The sequence below is a fragment of the Rana temporaria genome, chromosome 11 (assembly GCF_905171775.1).
Source record: "Rana temporaria chromosome 11, aRanTem1.1, whole genome shotgun sequence".
Classification (NCBI taxonomy): Eukaryota; Metazoa; Chordata; class Amphibia; order Anura; family Ranidae; genus Rana; species Rana temporaria.
In genome coordinates this window covers 75,748,046-75,769,712 of record NC_053499.1, presented here as the reverse complement: position 1 = coordinate 75,769,712, position 21,667 = coordinate 75,748,046, and the positions used below count along the sequence as shown (strand labels likewise).

Genomic DNA, 21,667 nt, shown 5'->3' with positions numbered 1-21,667 from the left:
AATGTTAGCTTGGATGCAGTGGCTGCACAGACACAGCTGATGCTCCCAATTTGACATCTGTGTCAGTGCATGTCACTGTATGCAGACAGTGTAAGATCAGGGTGCAGCGGCTGCACAGACACAGCTGATGCTCTCAATTTGACATCTGTGTTGGTGCATGTGCGTATCACTGTACAAAGACACTGTAAGTTTGGGGTAGACCTGCATTTACCCACATGGATGTCAGATTGGGAGCAGCAGCTGTGCATCCCATGCAGTAAAAACATGATCCTTACAAGGGTGTATGCTTAAAGTGGATGTAAACCCTCTCCTATACCCAATGAAGTGAACAGCCTCAGATGATACACAGAGATTAAACAAATGTCCCTACATAAGTTTTACATGTATATCTGCTGTCTTCAGCTTTCCATATTCTTTAGAAAGTAAACATTGTGTTAGACTGTTTACTTACTCTTTCAGCAGTGGGAGGGGGGTCTTGGCATATACTGTGTGACAGCTGATTAGAGGAAAGAAACACACCCCCTCCACATAGGCAGAGAAACAAAGATACTTGCAGGGCTGTGCTGTGAATAGATCAGCTCTCTGATAATCTATTTATAGAAACCTTCCCAACACAAAATTCCAGCTGCTTTTGTCTCATGTGTTGGAGAACTTGTTAGAAGTCATCATGCTGGTAACAGAGGAACAAATCAGCAGAAAAACACAGGACTTGGGGCTTTGGAGAGAGATAAGTAAATACTACAGATATATGTGCCCAGGTCAAATTTTATGAATTGGGTTTACATCCACTGTAAGGCTTGTTATCACTAATGCCACTAGTTCATCTTGATCCATGATGCAAAGCAGTGGAAAGGGCTAGCACTTCACATCAGAAGGATGGTCCAGGGAATTGTAAAGTAATAGAAGGCACTGTTAAAAGGAACAAAAATGGTCTGGTACCACCAGTGACACACCTCCATCCGCCATATACAGTCAACAAAAAAACAGAATTTTGCCCTGGGACTTTAAATGAGGTGAGCACAATTTGGCCAATGAATTTAACAAAAGTAAACGTGGTATTGAGATTTATTACAGGTATAATATAATTGTCATGCATAAAATACATGGACCATTGGTGGCATGTTGTATTATCTGCTGCATAGTTCACATATCACCAAGTGTGTAGTGTATTAACCAGTTCCCGACCCCCGCATGTACATATATGTCCACAATATGGCACGTACAGGCACATGGGCGTACACGTACGTCCTTGCCTATTAGCGGGTGGGGGGTCCGATCGGGACCCCCCGCTACATGCGGAGGTCGGGTCCGCTCGGGGAGCGATCCGGGACCACGGCGCGGCTATTTGTTTATAGCCGCTCCGTCGCGATCGCTCCCCGGAGCTGAAGAACGGGGAGAGCCGTATGTAAACACGGCTTCCCCGTCCTTCACTATGGCGGCGCATCGATCGCGTCATTCCCTTTATAGGGAAGACACGATCGATGACGTCATTCCTACAGCCACACCCCCCTACAGTTGTAAACACATACTAGGTGCACCCTAACTCCTACAGCGCCACCTGTGGTTAACTCCCAAACTGCAACTGTCATTTTCACAATAAAGAATGCAATTTAAATGCATTTTTTGCTGTGAAAATGACAATGGTCCCAAAAATGTGTCAAAATTGTCCGAAGTGTCCGCCATAATGTCGCAGTCACGAAAAAAAATGCTGATCGCCGCCATTAGTAGTAAAAAAAAAAAAATTATAAAAATGCAATAAAACTATCCCCTATTTTGTAAACACTATAAATTTTGCGCAAACCAATCGATAAACGCTTATTGCGATTTTTTTTTACTAAAAATAGGTAGAAGAATACGTATCGGCCTAAACTGAGGAAAAAAAATGTTTTTATATATGTTTTTGGGGGATATTTATTACAGCAAAAAGTAAAAAATATTGAATTTTTTTCAAAATTGTCGCTCTATTTTTGTTTATAGCGCAAAAACTAAAAACCGCAGATGTGATCAAATACCACCAAAAGAAAGCTCTATTTGTGGGGGGAAAAAGGACGCCAATTTTGTTTGGGAGCCACGTCGCACGACCGCGCAATTGTCTGTTAAAGCGACGCAGTCCCGAACTGTAAAAACACCTTGGGTCTTTAGGCTGCATATTGGTCCGGGGCTTAACTGGTTAAGAATGTATAGCAAGCAGTGTGCATAGTTTATTGGGAACCTCAATGTTAACATGTAGTCATGCCCCTCTAGCACCTGTTATGTTATGTTTTGTTATATATTTTATGTTATGTATGGGCATGCTTTCTGGTGGTTTAGGTTGACAGAGCTGGTTGGACAGCCACATAACAGAGTTTTATTTTTTCGATGTGTGGAATTCACCCCTGTGTGGGAACAATTATGATCTGTTTTTCTTGATTGACATAACATGACAGCCCTGAAAGGAATGCCTGGTGAGTGGATGTCAGAGTTCAGTAGACCCTCTGTGTTTCCAGAGTAGCAACCAACAACGGGCAAGACAGATACTAGGAGGGTGTTTGTCCTCAGAGACTTGGTCAGAGAAATGACAGACAGAAGCAGATTCGGCAGGCAGATGGCCAGGTCAGACGCAAACAGAGAACCGGTTCCAGATAGTTAAACCGAACAATGTACCAGGCTGTGTACCCCTAGTCCTCAGTTATTTTGCCTGAGGCCACTCTGATCATGTATGCAGGTGTAACCATCATTGGATATCATAATAGGAGCTTTAAACTGCTTTTATATCTGAAATACCAGACTTTAGCCTGATGCGCTTTTCCACTGTTGCATACACAGTCATGTCAAAGTTAGGATTTGTAAGATGGGAGCATTAGTTAAACCTCTATTCATGCCAGAAAACTTTTTAAATGTCTAATAGAATCTATATTGCTTTCCTGCCATCACACCTTTCAAACTAAAACCTTGTTCATGCTTCATTCCTCTGACTGCCTTTATGGGTCCATGAATGTTCTGGTACCTGGAGGGCAGAGAGCCATATGCAGGTAAATACCAGAAATCATGTTTGCTTACCTCTAAGAAACAGAAGCTTGACTATTGTACATAATGTACACAATTTAAAATAAGGAGCATTATGTTTTTCTTTTGACAGGATATTAAGGAATATTGAAGTAGAATAGTTTTGCAGGGAAAAATAAAATCCTGAATGCAGCTGACTTTAATCATGTAGTATGTAATGGTGCTCTACTGAGAGGCTTGATATTGGGAGAATGCATCAAAGTCTTAACCATTTTAGGCAATAGACTTTATAGGAAAATGTTCATATTAGTATACTAAATGTGATAATCATCAAAAACCCAGGATTATTTAGTAGGACCAACTTGCTGCAAGCATTTTATTTTATCATTATAAAAATAATAAAAAAAAAGAATAATCCAGTTTTACTTAGCTCAGATCTCAGGTAAACCTCTCAATGACTATTATCATATATTTCCCTGTCTTTTTTTTAACCACTTATGTACCGCTGTATATTTTTAAACTGCAATGCGGTGGACGGTTAAAAGGTTACTCCACTTTCGTGGGCAAAACAAATGGCAAATAATGAAAAAATAATATAGCATATACAATTGGTACGCAAGTCATTTGGCAAGTGTATTTGGGTATTATGAAGTATTACTTTGTTTAACAAGGGCCATATATTATTTGCCATATTGTGAAAGTCTTTTGGGTATTAAAATGCTTGACATGTAAAAATAATATGTACTCTTCACTCTATTCAGAAGGAATATGATAAATCTGCAAAAGTGGAAGCTCCAAAAGAATCACTGAACGAACACGCAAACAATAATGACGAAAGCTCACAACTTTCAGAAGGGCAATTTGAAGCTCAAAGTAATGACACATCAGGGGATGAAACAGAAGTATCTGAAGCTTTTGAAGCAGAAGGTACTAAACATATTTCATTCAGTTATACCTGTAAAAGTTATTAGAACAAAAAAAATTGCAGTCTGCTGCAGCCATTCACCAAGGCAGATGCACAAAGATGAAGTACCTAAAAGATAACAAGGGACATCTTGATGTTTGTCAGGGCAAAATTTCTAAAAAATGCAGTGCATCCCTGCGATTCATGCACATTTCCAAATGTTTTATCCCTAATAAATACTTTTCAAATATAGAAAAAGATACCTGTTCTACATAATCTTCGAGAAATATACAGAGCTCATAATTTCCTCTTGTGGAATGACACAACATGCCTTTTTTGTAGGCTGTAATTTAAAGAATTGGTGCCAGCCTTACACAGTTGTCTTTTAAACTGCTAAATCCCTACTAAACGTCTAAATCCCTCCAATTCTCCTTATTTAAACAGCAACAGAACTATATGTTCTGTAGTGCAAGAGCTAAGATGAAATAATACACTACACAGGACAACTCTGAATTTCTGATATGATCGATGGCTATTTTTTTTTTTATGCATTTGCAGATATACCACAATGCGTTAAGTGTATATTTAACAGATAAAAGGGAGCAAATTAGAGAAGTTTATTATTGGGGTTTCAATGATTTCATTGATCTCAGTCCAGAGCTAATGCGATGATCCAGGCACAGGCTGCTGCACTTGCTACCTGTTGACTATAAGTAGCTTTGCAGAGATACAGTATCTAGAGTATTTTATATTTCATGTTCTTCATAGAGATATATTTTGTGATTAAGGCATTATCTTTGGAATGGGGGGGGGGGTGATAGGGGTAGTGCCTGGAGTTAAATATGTCACAAACCACAGAAATATGAATTGTCAATATGAAAGAAGAAAACAATCGGTAATAAAACAATCAGTTGATCCAAAGATGCAAGCAGCTGAAGCTTTATTTATATATCTAGTTGGGCTGCTGTTTTCATTGGATCAGATGACAAAATTATGTCTATCGCAACGTATCGCCTCTGGCTTTAAATTTTTGGACAGCCGAGAATAAAATGAACAAATTTGACAACCTTGCTATTGTCCCCCTCCTCCATCTAAAATAAAAACAGTCACCAGTCACAAGGACCTGTTTTTTGTATTTTATCATTTATTTCAGTATTGTTTAATTCTTTGGTTATATAAATATCATTTTATTAACTTTTTGTATAGACACTGATGGAAATGAATCTACAGCATCTGACAGTGATGACTGCGTCATCCCTGCAGCTAAAGAGGTGAAACCAGTAAGTACAATGTTCGCAATTTACCTTATGGTTAGTAGATTTTCTGGGTCTCATTGTACACATGGCACATCAATTTACACCTCTGCGATTGCCTCTCGATATATGGACTAGAAATGTCTCCCTTACAAAACCAATTTTGTGTATATAAATATGTAGTGGTGGAAAAAAATCTTCTGTCTCTCTCTCTCTCTCTCTCTCTCTCTCTCTCTCTCTCTCTCCTTCTCCTTTTTATTTTACAACATATTTAAACCTACATATAGTTAAGAAAACTGGAAGATTTAGGATTTTGGACGTTTAATTGCCATCATGCCTCAAAGAACAGAGATAACATGAAAAATCTCTAGTTTGGGATTTTTGAGGCAATAAGAAATTTGAAAAAATTGACTTTTATATGAGAATTTTTATTTACGAAATATAAACATTATAGAAGAAGATTCATAGAAAAATCGAACATATTGAAATTATTGTGCAATTGTTAAAAACATTGCATATAATATGATTTGAAAGGTAATTCCTGCTACTTGTAGTGACCACCAGTGGATGAACGGACGGTTACTGGTAGAGGGATATCCTTTTTATCTTTTTCTATAATGTTTATATTTCGTAAATAAAGCTTCTTATATAAAAGTCAATTTTTTCAAATTTCTCATTGCCTCAAAAATCCCAAACTAGTTTTTTTTATTTTTACCCACATATAGATGACAGTTCATGCTTGTGTGTGTGTGTGTGTGTGTGTGTGTGTGTAAATGTAGGTTTTAATTGGATCCATCGTGCTTCTGCTCACCCCCCACTATTGCAATGTCATGCCTGCCATGGGAGTGCCTTCATAATGCTATGGGTAACATTGTACCTAAACCAAGATTACATTGCTGGGCATGGACACAGTTCCCTAGAATGTTCAAAGAAATTGGTTGAATGTTGCAACATCATTCCTTGTAATCCTGAGTTCAAGGGGGCATGTTGGTGGTCTTGCTTGCTGTGCGTTGTAGACCTGCAGCCAGGAGTGCTCTTTAAGCTGCAGCCTAGGAGGTTAAGGAATTGATATTGATGTAAAAGGTAGGGCAGTAGTGCTACAAATTGACAACAGTTTCATCTTACTCATCACTTAACAGTAATCCTGGGGAACAATCTCTTCAGCCTTTAATTTTTTTGTTTGAGCCCGGATTTCAAATTTAGTAGTGGAAAAATAATCATTTGCAGTGTTGTGTAATGCCGCATACACACGGTCGTTTTTCGGCATGAAAAAAAAATGACATTTTTCAGCATGTCCAAAAAACAAAGTTTTTCCAACTTCATCATTAAAAACGTTGTTGCCCACACCCCATCGTTTTTGAAAAATGATGAACAAAGCGCGGTGACGTACAACACGTACAACGGCATTCTGAAGGGGAAGTTCTATTCGCATTTGGGCAGCTTTTAGCTAAATCCGTGTTAGTAAAAGACGATTTGCGCTTTTTTGTCTGTTACAGCGTGATAAATGTGCTTACTCCATTATGAATGGTAGTTTTACCAGAACGAGCGCTCCCGTCTCATAACTCGCTTCTGGGCATATGCGGGTTTAAAACGTCGTTTTAGCCCACACACGATAATTTTTTACAACCCGAAAAACGACATTTTTAAAAACGACATTAAAAAATGCAGCATGTTCGAATTTTTTTTTGTCGTTTTTCAGAAGCCAAAAAACGATGTGAAGCCCACACACGATGATTTTAAATGACGTTTTTAAAAATGTCTTTTTTTTAATGCCGAAAAACGACCGTGTGTACGCGGCTTTAGACCCATTAATATTCCTCAGTGTTTCTTTACTAATTTATAACTACATAATTTACAATACAAAAAATCTAAAATCATGACATTTTATGTCATTGTAACTGAACCCATGTTCAGTCTGGGTGTGTGTATTTATATATATATATATATATATATATATATATATATACATACATACACACTCACACACACCCCGATCAGCCATAATTATATGACCATCCATCTATTATTGAGTAGGTACAACTTTTGCCGACAAAATAGACCTGACCCATTGAGACATGGATGCCACTATACCTCTGGAGGTATGCTGTGGTATCTGGTACCATGCCACCAATGGCAGATTCTTTAAGTCCTGTAAGTTGTAAGGTGGAGCCTCCTGCTTGCATGATTTGAGATCTGAGAAATTTGAAGGCCAAGTCAACACTATTTTTATGAAGGTGTTTACTTGGTCAGCAACAATCTTTGGGTAGGTGGTATGTAGCGGGTACAATCCACATGAATGGCAGGACTCAAGGTGTCCCAGAAGAACATTGCCCAAAGCATCAAACTGCTGGCTTGTCTTCTTACTATTGTGCATCCTGGTGTCATCACTTTCCCAGGCAATCAACTCGCATGCACCTGACCATCCACATAATGTAAAATAAAATGATTCATCAGACCAGGCACCTTCTTCCATTGCTCCTTGGGCCAGTTCTGATTTCTTTATCGTACACCACGGGACACAGAGACTAAAGCCTCGTACATACTATCAGTCCATCCGATGAGAACGGTCTGATGGACCATTGTCATCGGTTAACCGATGAAGCTGACTGATCAATGCTTCCAAGCATGCGTTGACTTGATTCTGAGCATGCCTGGATTTTTAACCGATGGTTGTGCCTACGAACGATCGTTTTTTTCCCATCGGTTAGGAAATCATCGGTTAACTTTAAAGCAAGTTGGCTTTTTTTTAACCAATGGTTAAATAACCTATGGGGCCCACACGCGATCGGTTTTGACCGATGAAAACGGTCCATCAGACCGTTGTCCTCTGGTTAACCTATCATGTGTATGAGGCCTAAGTCTTTACATAATGGGTTATATGCTCACCAGAGGTGATTGGACACTGGCACAACCAATCAAAGTCAGTTCCCCTCCATATAGCCCCTCCCATCCGGGAAGTACCTCATCTTTTTCACCAGTGTCTAAGGCATGGGTCTTCAAACTACGGCCCTCCAGTTGTGCAGGAACTACAATTCCCATCATGCCTAGTCATGTCTGTGAATGTCAGAGTGTTACAATGCCTCATGGGATGTGTAGTTCTACAACAGCTGGAGGGCCGTAGTTTGAGGATCCCTGGTCTAAGGTGTAGGACGCGTGGAGAAGTGCTATGCAAAGCTCTGCTAAAACAGACTTCTCGGGGCTAAGGAGCTATGCCTTTTTTGGATCCATCCAATAGGCTATAAAGCTATGCCAAAAGTGGAATGGATCTGGGCCTCCTGCAAAGAGGCGTCGCCTGTAATGTCTCTCTTCGGAGGACTGGGCTCTGAAGGTTTGGCACACAAAGCCCGCGAAGAGGGGTGAAGATTGGTACTGTCTGAAAAATATTTCAGCAGAAAAACCTGCAGCAGGGATTTAGGTAAGAGTAAAAGGACCCTAAGGATTTTCTGAAGGACCTTTTTCAAAATTTTGAGGGGTGTCTTCTCAAAATGGGCCACTAGAGGGAGTAAATAGCTGAGTTTTGTCTCACCTCATTCAGATAGTGTCAGATCCTTTGGACAAGCACACTTCCTCTGCTGCAGAGCTCATTGCTCGGGATATGCGTGGGATACGTGGCACGATGCTATTGGCTGAAGGTGGTCCCATTGAAACAACACAGCGGGGGGATGACTGGAGCGATCTGTGATATAGCGGGGGCAGACTGTGGTCGCCCCATGCTATTGCCTGCCTATAGTGTTCTAGCTTGTACACTCAGGAGCAGCTGTGGGTAAGTGAGTTATCCACTCGTTTTTGCTCCTTTTGATTATTACAGGTTCTTGAGGGGAGGGGGAGGAGGGGGTTGGTGTGGGTGTGTTTTATGTATTTTTCACATGGTTTCATTGGTGGCTGTCTTATATATATATCACTGTGTTGCATTATGTCTGTATCACTTGCCTGACGAAGAGGTCCTGTGCGACTTCGAAACGTTGCTTTTTTGTGATCGTTTCTATGCATTCAATTTTTTTGGACGTTTTTCTAAATGATCCTCGGTGTGCTGGCGAATAAATCTACATGATTGCTTTTCCAGTTCCCAGCTGGTGATCGCTTCAGCACCCTCTTCTCTTATTGGCTGTTTTCCAGGAAGGTGTGCAATTGGAATATTTTTGAGATTGCTCAGTAATATGTCTTCCACTAAAAAGGGATCAGGGACTAGGAGCAAGAAAACAGCGCAGCCTGAGACAGGATCACTCCGTCCTCCAAGATGAACAGAAAGCAAAGCAGATCTCCTTTAGTGATTATTGATCCTCTTTCAGACAGATCTAAAGAGGACGAGGATGAGATTTCACCTGCAGAGGAGTCGGATGGATCAGGCTTTTCAGAGGAAGCCTTCTCTGCATCTCAGATGCTAAAGTGGCAGGTACAATATTACGATGAAGTCGTACGTACTAAGTTCAGGTTACCTCTTTCGGAGTTAACTGAATCACCTGTCTCCTCCCTGGGCTTGTTAAAGACCCTGCAGAGTACAAACTCTTTTCATATTCATCCATTGCTAAAAAAGCTAATGTTTGCAGACTGGTTACACCCAGACAAACATTTCTCTTCTCCTAAGAAGTTTAAAATTCTTTATCGCATGGAGGAAGAATTTACAAAGAAATTTAGTCTGCCTGCTGTAGATGCAGCTATATCTTCTGTAAATAAGAACCTGACTTGTCCAGTGGATGACGTACAGGTATTCAAGGATCCTTCAGAGAAAAAGCTGGAATCTTGTTTACATCTTCCTTCTTGCTTGCAGGATCAGTTGCCCAACCTGCGGTTGCAGCAGTTGGCATGTGTCAGGTCATCAAAGACCAGATAAAAGAGGGACTGAAGAAATTGACTCCAGAGCAGTCCAAGGCTTGGAAAGATTTTCCTAAAGCTTTATGCTTTACAATAGATGCTATGAGAGATTCTATCCTGCAAGCATCTTGTCTTACACTCCAGCTGGTGCATATGCGCAGAATCCTTTGGCTAAAGCATTGGTCTGCAGAGGCACCCTGTAAAAAGCTTGTGGCGAGTTTCCCATTTCATGGAGAACGCCTTTTTTGGGAGGATTTGGAAAAGTATATCCAAAAGATATCTAGTGGAAAGACAACGCTATTACCAGAAAAGAAGAAAAACAAGCGTCCTTGTTTTAAACCCCCCCCCCCCCCCCCCCGGCTCCTGGTAAATCTACTTCCAGCCAGTGGCAACAGCATTTTCAGCCAGCCACAAAGACCAAGGAAGACCAGGCCCAAAGAAACAAGAAAAAGTGGGACAGGCTGGGAAATCATGGCGTCCATAGGTATCAAGGACGCATATCTTCATGTACCTATCCATCCCGCTCACCAAAAGTTTTTGAGGTTTGCGGTAGAAGATCGCCACTTTCAGTTTGTGGCTCTACCCTTTGGGGTGGCCACAGCATCCGGGGTATTCACAAAAGTAGTAGCTCCTTTGTTGGGAAATTTAAGAGCACAAGGCATAAAGATAACAGCCTATCTATACAATGCGCTTGTAATAGATCAGTCCGTGGCAGGATTGGACCACGCAGTGCTCACCACTATAAGATACCTGGAGCATTTAGGATGGATTGTAAACTTACAAAAATCCACTCTACAAGCTCATAGAAGGGTAGAGTATCTGGGCATGATCATAGACACAGCCCAAAGCCGGGTGTTCTTACCAGAATCAAAGATCAAGTCGCTAAAGGACCTGATCCACAAGGTCAAGGCAAAGAAGAAACCTTCAATCCGCCTTTGCATGAGACTTTTAGGCAAGATGGTAGCCTTGTTCGAGACCGTCCCTTATGCACAGTTTCATTCAAGACTACTTCAAGGCAGCATCTTAGCTGCCTGGAACAGAAATATCCAGGCTCTGGATTTACCCATGCGCCTGGCCTCACAGAACTTAAGGAAAGGAAAGGAAGATCTATTCTTCCAGTCATCTGGAAGGTGATATCTACAGATGCCAGCCTAAGGGGCTGGGGAGCTGTATTGGAAGAGGCTTCAGCCCAGGGAACCTGAGCCAAAACCGTGAGGAGTCTGCCCATCAACATACTAGAATTACGGGCAGTATACTTGGCCCTCAAAACCTGGACAAGCAGGTTAGGCGGTCACCCAGTTTGGATTTAATCCGACAATGCTACAGCAGTAGCTTACATCAATCACCAAGGAGGCACCCGAAGTCAAGGCGCCCAGAAGGAGGTGAATCGCATCTTAAGATGGGCAGAAGAACATGTTCCTTGTCTTTCTGTGTCTTCATTCCAGGGGTAGAAAACTGGCAAGCAGACTATCTGAGTCGCCAGCAAGACTCCAGGAGAGTGATCTCTCCACCCAGAGATCTTTCAGGCCATATGCCAGAGATGGGGGACCCCAGATGTAGACCTGTTGGCCTCCAGGTGCAACAGGAAATTGGACAACTTCGTGTCCAGGACAAGAGATCCTCTGGCCTACGGATCGGATGCGCTAGTGGTTCCATAGAATCAGTTCTCACTGATCTATGCTTTCCCTCTAATCGCCCTTCTACAGAGGCTACTCTGCAGGATCAAAAAGGAAAAGATTCCAGTAATCTTAGTGGCCCCAGATTAGCCCAGAAGACCTTTGTACGCCGAGATCATAAAGATGGTGATAGGAACACCTTGGAAGCTTCCGCTTTGCCATGACCTGCTGTCGCAAGGACCAGTGTTCCATCCTTCCTTACAAAGGCTAAGTTTGACGGTGTGGCTGTTGAGACCCACATTCTGAAGAAGAGAGAGATCTCAGGTCCAGTTCTTTCTACACTTATTAAGGCCAGAAAGCCAGCCTCCACACTTATTTACTATAAAGTCTGGAAAGCAAATGTTTCATGGTGTGAAACTAACAAATAGAATCCTCAAAGATATGACATCATTGGTAGGATTCTTGCCCTTTGCCAGCTAGGAGTGGATATGAAATTAGCCCTTAGTACTTAAGGGTCAAATATCGGCTCTATCAGACTTTTTTCAAAGGCCTCTGGCATCTCATTCCCTTGTGCAGGCTTTCATTCAGGAGGTACTGCGGATCAATCCACCAGTTAAATCCCCCTTATGCCCATGGGATCTGAATCTAGTATTGTTAGTGTTGCAGAAGCAACCTTTTGAACCTATTCGCCACATTCCGCTGATACTCTTAAGCAGGAAGTTGGCGTTTCTTATTGCTATCTCTTCAGCTAGAAGAGTATCTGAATTAGCAGCTCTTTCTTGCAAAGAGCCTTATTTAGTTTGTTATAAAGACAAAATTGTACTATGACTCCATCCTGCTTTTTTACCCAAGGTGGTGTCGTCCTTTCATTTAAATCAGGACATTGTTCTGCCTTCCTTTTTTCCAGATCCGCAGACAGCGGAGGAGAAGTTTTTACACTCTCTAGATCTCGTGAGAGCAGTAAAGATGTATCTGCAGGCAACCACTCAGATACGCAAAACAGATGTTTTTTTTTTTTTTCCGGATGGTCCCAAGAAGGGACAAGCAGGGTCTAGATCCACTATCTCCAGGTGGATTCGACAGACAATCTTTCAAGCCTATGGTTTAAAGAATCAGATTCCTCCCTTTTCTGTTAGGGCGCACTCAACCAGGGCGATAAGTGCTTCATGGGCAGTTCACCACCAGGCTTCGGTGACTCAGATCTGTAAAGCTGCAACTTGGTCCTCAGTCCACACATTTTCCAAATTCTATCAAGTGGACGTGAGAGGACATGAGGATGCCGCCTTCGGGCGAAGTGTACTGCAGGCAGCGGTATAGAGCTTCTGGTCCCGGGCGGCCTGCTTGATCTGTGTCTCCCCCCTTCATATGGGAGTATTGCTCTGGGACGTCCTATTATGTAAAGTTTTAGTCTCTGTGTCCTGTGGTGTACGATAAAGAAAATAGGATTTTTAGACAGCTTACCTGTTAAATCCTTTCCTTGGAGTACACCACGGGACACAGAGGTCCCCCCCTTCTTATGGGAAAACCTTATTGCTTTGCTACAAAACTGAGGTACTTCCCGGGTGGGAGGGGCTATATGAAGGGGAACTGACTCTGATTGGTTGTGCCAGTGTCTAATCACCTCTGGTGAGCATGTAACCGATTATGTAAAGACTAAAGCAGGCCATGCACAGTCGAATTTTGAACTAATTTTCTTTTCAAAATCAGAAAGTTTTTTTTTTTTTTTGTGATCCGATGATGCCACCATTGATTTTCGAAATTCGGCAGACCAAACCTTCATGTTGCTTGGCATATTCGTTTCTCTCTGGGAATATTATTTTCTCTCCGAGAATATTCTTTTCTTGCACATGCACATTTTTTTTCTATTACATTTCTTGCACGATTCTCCCATCATTGATCAGAAAATCATTTGTTTTTCAAAAAATTTCCAACATGTCGGATTCCTCAAATTTGTTTGTCGCAAGAAAATCGGCTGTTGTTGCAGTCCACGAACGGTGCGAAATTCGTACGAAAATTCTTTGATACGACTTTCGAAAGAAAATTATTTCGAAATTCGAACTGTGTATGGCCGCCTTTAGTCTCTGTGTCCCGTGGTGTACTCCAAGAAAAGGATTTTACAGATAAGCTGTTTTAAAATCCTATTTTTCTCATGGCCATTGTAGGCGCTTTTGCCTGTGGACATGGGTCAACATGGGCACACTGATCTTTCCGGGGCTACATAAACCCATACACGACAAACTGCGAAGCCCATTTTTTCTGCTTTCAGCACGTCGACTTCAAGGACAACTTGTTTTCTTGTTGCCTAATATGTTCCTTCGATTTTCAGATGCTATTATAATAAGGTAAATAATGTTATTCACCTAACCTTTAAGTAGACATAAAATTATGGCAGATTGGTGCATTTTTTTTACTTGGAATCTAAAAAAGTGTTTTAACTCGCCTACTAAAAGGGCTGTGTTTACTATGGTAGTTCCAATTTGCCTAGTATGATGTACACCAAGTATGATTTCATGTCATAACAGTAGGAATTCCTTAGTGGTACCAGATTAGAACAATGGTTTTATTTGCTTGGTTTGAGTTCATATCTGTCACAGTCCGGTGTGTCCAACCAGTATTAGCAGGTTGCCACCTCAATTGCACCATATTTCTAACAGTCACATGGCTGTTGTTTAAGAAACAAGTGAACAGCATAGCTGAAGAATGATACTTCATGTGTTCAAATGCAACATACTGTATGATGTGGTGTAAAAAAAATTCCATACTTAAGAAAGTGACCATACTTTATAATATTTATAGTAATATTGATATCTACCAAAAGTTTAACTTTTTCCTTTCTATTTTTATGCCATTCACAGTTAAGTTGTTTGAGGTCAGGGATCTAAGTAAATAATATGTTGTTCTATGTGGTTTTCTTATTCATTGGGTGTTTTCATCCCATGGTATAAATAAATCTCAAGAAAATGTCACAGGCAATAAGTGCCTTGTCTGTATTGAGAACTAACTAGCTGTTAGTCAAAAGTAAATAGCTCTGTTTGTGCTACCTGGTATTATAAGCTACCTGCTGGTGTGATCTTATGTTCCTTGTTTGTAAGACTTGCCTCTCTACAGTAAAGAAATGCATCTTAAAATGTTATATTCTTCACAAGGGGTGTGAAGAAAAAGGTAAATTTCTAATGATATTTGATTAGGTGCTGTTTTTTAGAATCTTGATTGCCTTTCTCTGCCTATAAAGAAGCTTTATAGCATCCCTGTTCATCTTTTTCGCATATTCTGTTACATATAGTATTTTTAAAGCTGTGAATGTGACATTCACTAAACATTCACAGGAGGAAAATCATTCCTTGTAATATAAAACACATGTACTAGGAAGATTCACCTCTGTAAAATATTTGGTGAATGTTACATTTTCTATTTAATAAATTCAGTATACCTATACGAATAATGCGACCAGAGGCTGATTTTGAGAGTTAAATTAGAAGTAAAGGTTTTTTTTCCCATCATACTTACCTGGGTGTATGCAGGATCGGTCCGAGCTGCATCTGTCCCCCGACACCTCTGCACTGAGAACCAATCCATCGAACACTGCAGATGGCTCGGTTCTCTCAACTCCCCGAGCAGAGAGCTGCTGACTGTCAATAATCAGCCCTCTGCTCTGCCCCCGCACTCACTGGAGCGCTAAGCTGTGGAGGGGCATGGAGCGGCCGTCTCAGCCTCTCAGCGGCTCACTGAGAGGCTGAGACGGGCATCAGTCAAGGCACTTTGTGGATACAGACTTTATTGTCGTGATGACGTGGTGTCTGGACTGATTCCAGTGACATCAACAGAGAGCAAACTTTAGACTGATCCCTGCTAAAAACGGGTCACAGGCGTGAAAAACTAACTGCACTTATGTGACCCATAGGAGAAGCCCAGCCGAACAAGCTCAGGCTGGACTTTTCCTTTAAAGGATAAGTTCACCTTTGTTCACCATTTTTTCCTCTAAATTCCAGCTCACAATGTGCCAATATACATTAATGTACTTCTTTTGCAAAAAAAAAAGATTCAAGCAACCGTGTAAGAATAAAATAAATTATTAATTAATAAATACAACTTAAAGTGCCTCAGTGCCCCCCATGCTAGCGTGCAAAGGTGAACGTGTGCATTGGTCCTGCACGCACGCAAACAATATCTAGCACAAGACCTCCTCTGTAGATATAAAGTGGTAACCTGTAAAGGCTTTTAAAACGTCACCTATAGATAGTAAAATTCACGTTGTTTGTTGCCGCTGCGCCGGCGTGCGCAGTTTCAAAGCGTGATATGTTTGATATCTATTTACTCGGTGTGACATCATCTTTTATATTTGTCAATAAAATTGAGGTATGTATTGTGTTTTTTTGCATAGAAAATTTTAAAAAGTGTATTTCTGCCCACAAATTTCATTTAAAAAAACCACTGCACAAATACCGTGTGACGTAAAATAATTGCAAAACCCACCAATTTTTTCTCTAGGGCCTCTGCTTTAAAAAATATATAATGTTTTGGGGTTCTAAGTAATTTTATAGTAAAAAAAAGAAATGATTTTCGCATTTATACAAAAAGTGCCAGAAAATGCCTGGTCTTCAAGTGGTTAATGCAGACTTTATTTCCACTTTAATATTTGTAAGCTGCAATGTATTACATTTCTGCTTTTGGGTTTGGATACATTTTAAGGTATCATTATATTGCCAGTATATCCCAAAAGTGAACATCCCATTATCGTCCTTGGTTGCCCTGTATGTGGTCAAGTTTTGACCGTTAGTTCTACAGTTTCTCTGAATTGGCTTCAAAAGCCTGTATTTGTAATTGCTGTAATTTTTGGCTGGAGTTTTTGTACTCTTGACTTAAAGTAATTTGTAAAGTCTCCTTTTTTTTTTCAATAAAAATAACAAATATGTTACACTTACCTCCTCTGTGCACTGGATTTGCACAGGGCGGCCTGAAACATCCTGTTCATGGATCCCTATTCTGTGATCCTGACCCCTCCCTCCTGTTGAGTGCCCCCCACAACAAGCAGCTTGCTATGGGGGGCACCCCGAGCTGAGTCACAGCTCCCTGTGTCCATTCAGACAGAGCTGTGGCCCAGCCCCACCCCCTCTCTCCTGATTGGCTGGCTGACTGACTTTGATTGACAGAAGTGAAAGCCAGTGGCACCGCTGGTGTATCTCAGCCAATCAAGAGGGAGAGTTTTGAACGACCGAGACACTTGTGAACATCGCTGAACAGAGATGGGTCTCAGGTAAGTATTAGGGGGGCTGCTGCACACAGAAGGCTTTTTATCTTAATGCATAGCATGCAATACAATTTCTTTAAGAATATAATACAGGGTATAGGATTTGTACTGTGGATGGGAGCTATATACTTGTGAAATGGTGATTTCTATTGTAAATGGGGATGTAACTTTGGCTGGGCTATTATAAAGGGTCTATGTCGTAGGCTTTTGTTCACTTTAAACATGTTTTGCATTTCTATACAAGTCAATAGCCTAAAAAAACTGCTTGAAGCAGGTCTACTGTGGGTCACAATGAGGTTGAATAAAAAGTCCAAATAGATGAAACATTTTCATTAAACTTCATCAGATTATGCAGAATCAGCATTTATTTTGTTTTAATGAACTGAAGAATTCTGTGTACTGAAGGATACTAGCTAGTTCCTATCAGGTGGGCATACACTGACAATGACGAGGTTCCACTATTGGATAACATTGTTTTGTACACTATGAGTAGTTCACGTTTACAACACATAAAAAAACAAGATTCAGCTCCAGAAAGGTGATTCTTTCTGCTACATGTGAATATTTTTGTGAAATATTTTCCTTCTTCCAAACCATACGCCAAAAGAAGAAATCATTACATAAAATATTTATTGCTACTTTTCATGTTTTGTTTATATAAAATCATCTGTAATCATAACTAAAGAGATATTCTAATTTTATGATCAGAAAAGAACGTTGCAAAGTCTAACAGCAGACACCTGGGAGTATACAATTATTTCCAGTTACTACACTTCTTTTAATCAGCAGATTATGCATTCATTCATAAGTATTCAAATGTATGAAAAATTCATAAGCCTTTGTCTAATGCGGAGGACCCAGCAGCTACTCCCCAGTTCTGTCTTGTAATTAATATGCCTCCAAGGTTTTTGTGGATGTGGGAGAAAAAGGGTGAGTGCTCATTATCCTGGGAAACCTTTCTATGCTCCATATACCTCTCACAGAAATTCTATGATGGAGAGTCATCTAAGCAGCATGCCAAGTACTCCTACTGGCTCAGTGTCACTAACCTTAATGTGACAGTCACAGGAAAGAGATGTTAAATTATAAAACTGTCTCTCAGCAGGAAATAATTTTAGAGACAACAGTTAATTTAAGGTTTTATCGGAAGTTGCTTTCTTATTATTTGTACTGAAGAAGTGTGTTTGAACAGTGCCTTGTTTATAACAGACAACGCTCAGTTCTTTGCCTCAAATAAGTTTGGTTAAAAACAGCAACAATTGTGGTTTGCTAATTATAGATGTGCTTTGCAGTATTTAAAATGTAAGCGTACTAGAGAGTACCATATTTGTTATAGTACTCACCAACAAGGGTACTGCTAGATTCCCAAACAACCAGGGGCAATACGTAGGGGGATCAAATGTATTAGAAAATTGTGCGTGTTTCTTTAACTACTTAACCCCCGGACCATATTGCTGCCCAAAGACCAGAGGACTTTTTGCGATTCGGGACTGCGCCGCTTTAACTGACAATTGCGCGGTCGTGCGACGTGGCTCCCAAACAAAATTGGCGTCCTTTTTTTCCCACAAATAGAGCTTTCTTTTGGTGGTATTTGATCACCTCTGCGGTTTTTATTTTTTGCGCTATAAACAAAAATAGAGCGACAATTTAAAAAAAAATTAATATTTTTTACTTTTTGCTGTAATAAATATCCCCCAAAAATATATAAAAAAACATTTTTTTTCCTCAGTTTAGGCCGATACGTATTCGTCTACATATTTTTCGTAAAAAAAATCGCAATAAGCGTTTATTGATTGGTTTGCGCAAAAGTTATAGCGTTTACAAAATAGGGGGTATTTTTATGATATTTTAATTAATATATTTTTTTTACTAGTAATGGCGGCGATCAGCGATTTTTTTTCGGTACTGTGACGTTATGGCGGACACTTCGGACACTTTTGACACATTTTTGGGACCATTGGCATTTTTATAGCGATCCGTGCTATAAAAATGCATTGGATTACTATAAAAATGCCACTGGCAGTGAAGGGGTTAACACTAGGGGGCGGGGAAGGGGTTAAGTATGCCTGGGTGTGTTCTTACTGTGGGGGGGGGGGGTGGCCTCACTAGGGGAAACACTGATTTTCTGTTCATACATTGTATGAACAGAAAATCAGCATTTCCCCTGCTGACAGGAACGAGAGCTGTGTGTTTACACACACAGCTCCCGTTTCCCGCTCTGTAACGAGCGATCGCGTGTGCCCGGCGGCGATCGCGCCCGCCGGGCACACGCACGGGAGTCGGGGGGGGCGCGCGCGCACGCCTCCGGCGGCACGCACGCGCCCCCTAGTGGCGGCTCAAAGAGCCGCCGTATAGCTACGGGCTCTCGCCCAGGAGAGCCGACCTGCCGCCGTATAATGACGGTGCGCGGTCGGCTAGTGGTTAAAGGCCGTGGTATAATAATGATAAACAATTTAAAATACTGTATTTATCGGCGTATAACACGCACCCTAACTTTAAGAGGAAAGTTTCAGGAAAAAAACTTTCCACAGCCCCCTGCGTATAACACGCAGGCACAGTTTACCCTCTATTTTCAGGATAAAAAGTGAGTGTTATACGCCAATAAATACAGTATGTAATTTTGCAGTATTATAATACCAGCAAGTGTAAGGACCTGTGTCGACAGGCTTTGGGTATCGCTGTGACTTCAGTTTGGGATGTTTCTGAGATCATTGAGAATCCATTGACTAATTGAACCTGCAATTGAAGCAGAGTTCCACCCAAAAATTGAACTTCTGCTTTTTGGAATCCTCTCCCACTCCGGTGTCACATTTGGCACCTTTCAGAGGGAGGGGGGAGCAGATACCTGTCTAATACAGGTATTTTGCTCCCACTTCAGGGCATAGATAGCCGTATTAACTGCGGATATCTACGCCACGACCAGTGTCCCCCCTGCTGTCCTCTTGGAGACACACAGTTCCCAGAAGACAGCAGGGACCATTCAGATCGCGCAGCGCGTCTCACGCATGTGCAGTAGGGAGCTAGGAAGGGAAGCAGCAAGGCATCCCTTCCTGTCTCTCTTACCAAAAATGGGTGCGGCAGCACCCGAGAGCCGATGGACAGATCAGCTTTGGGTGCAGACATCGCAGGCGCCCTGGACAGGTAAGTGTCCATATTTTAAAAGCCAGCAGCTGCAGTATTCAGAGAGATCAGAGCTGTTGGAGGGATCCAACAGGTCTTTTTACTACAGGCTGCCTGCAGAAATCTAGAGATGGGACAAATACAAGGCTAGTCACCCTGCACAAAAAGAGAGAGCAGCAGTGTCTTAATTACTGGAAGCTCCTTCACAAAGGCAAAGTTTCACGCTGGATTAACCACTTAAGCTCCGGACGATTTTACCCTCTTCATGACCAGGCCATTTTTTGCTATTCAGAAATGCGCTGAATCCTTAGTTCTAGGAGCAGGGGGGCGGGGATCTGACGTCTTCATACAGCTGTAAGCCCTGATTGGAGGGAAGGGACACACCCCCCTTCAAACAGTATAAAGAACAAACACAGCTGTGGATGACAGGTCTGTGCTGCAGCTCCCCCCACCCTCATCATTTTAACTCTTTGTGTTGGGAAAAGCTGCCAGAACTCATGTCAACTTAAAGCTCAAAGTCATGCTGATAACAGGGGAACCAGTCTGCAGAGAAAAATTACACTCAGAACATTGGAGAGAGACAAGTAAACACTATAGAAGTATGTGTTTTTTTTTCATATTTCATGTCTGAGGTTTACAACTGCTTTAAGTGTCAGGATTTAGCAACAGAGATGACCAGATCTGCATGGCTACACCACTAAACACAGACAAAAATACACCAAACAGAAAACAAGCAAACGGGAAGTTATGTGCAATTTATATATAAGATGAACAACAGGGGTAATAGGGTACACTAGAGATGCTTGGAAGGGGGGAATCAGGACTGGGTACAGGAACAAGTGTAGCAGATGTAAGGCAGCAGGACACAGGGGGGGGTACAAGATGCAGGCTAGAGCAAGATCAGGAACAGGGTCTGGAGCGTAATAAATGGCACAGCATCAGACTAGCATAGCAAGCAAATCAAAACACTGACACAAAGTATAATTGCAAAGGGGGCCTATATACCCAGCCAACAGACAGCATCAGGTGGAGACTGATTACTGGTGGATACAGAAACTACAACCTCTGACTCTGAAAAGCACAGTGCCGCCAGCAGGTGATTCAAATCCTGACATTTAAGGTTAAGTTCACCTTTACAGAAAAATCTGTAAGGTGAACTTACACAGGACCCTCTCCTCATCCCCCCCGATCCCACTGACCTGGAGTGCTGCGATCACCCACACTGACACATTGGGTGCTGCTTCACCTGTTCGGGGTTAGAAATCGTCTGTGGCTCAATCTCCAAAACATACCTCCTCAGGAGGTACATTTAGGAGCATTCTAATTGGTCGGGCCGACCAATCAGAACCCTCGTAGCCCACCCTGTCACCGTCGGCAAAAAGGAGAGAAAGCCGTGGGGAGTTCAAATCCCCTGACTGGTAAAGCGGCAGTACGATCTATCTGAACGGGAGATTGCCGGCTTCAGGTACTGTGGGACCGGGGTGCCATGGGAAGGGGCTTCAGTGTAAGTTCACCTTACAGATTTTCTGTAATGGTGAACTTACACTTTAAGCTTTACCATGGTGGTGTTGCATCTGTTTTGACTCATTGGGGTGGAATAGGTTGCTCACTTTACTAGGGAAGTTGCACTTTGCAAGGAAATTATACCCAGAAGTAATTGTGGGCCTTGTACGGAGATAATTCCCTTTGAGGGAAGAGACTGAGGGGAGTCTACTATGTTAAGTGTTAT

General features: G+C 41.6%; 1 protein-coding gene across 3 annotated transcripts in view; it reads left to right on the top strand.

Annotated features, from left to right (window-relative positions):
• Positions 1 to 21,667, top strand: part of RPGRIP1L (RPGRIP1 like) — a 361,700-nt gene that overhangs the window by 270,978 nt on the left and 69,055 nt on the right. For all 3 annotated transcript variants that reach the window (XM_040328736.1, XM_040328734.1, XM_040328735.1), the window contains 2 exons: positions 3,747 to 3,912; positions 5,096 to 5,169. In XM_040328736.1, the coding sequence (XP_040184670.1) occupies positions 3,747 to 3,912; positions 5,096 to 5,169 (240 nt within the window). The remainder of the gene's footprint in view (positions 1 to 3,746; positions 3,913 to 5,095; positions 5,170 to 21,667) is intronic.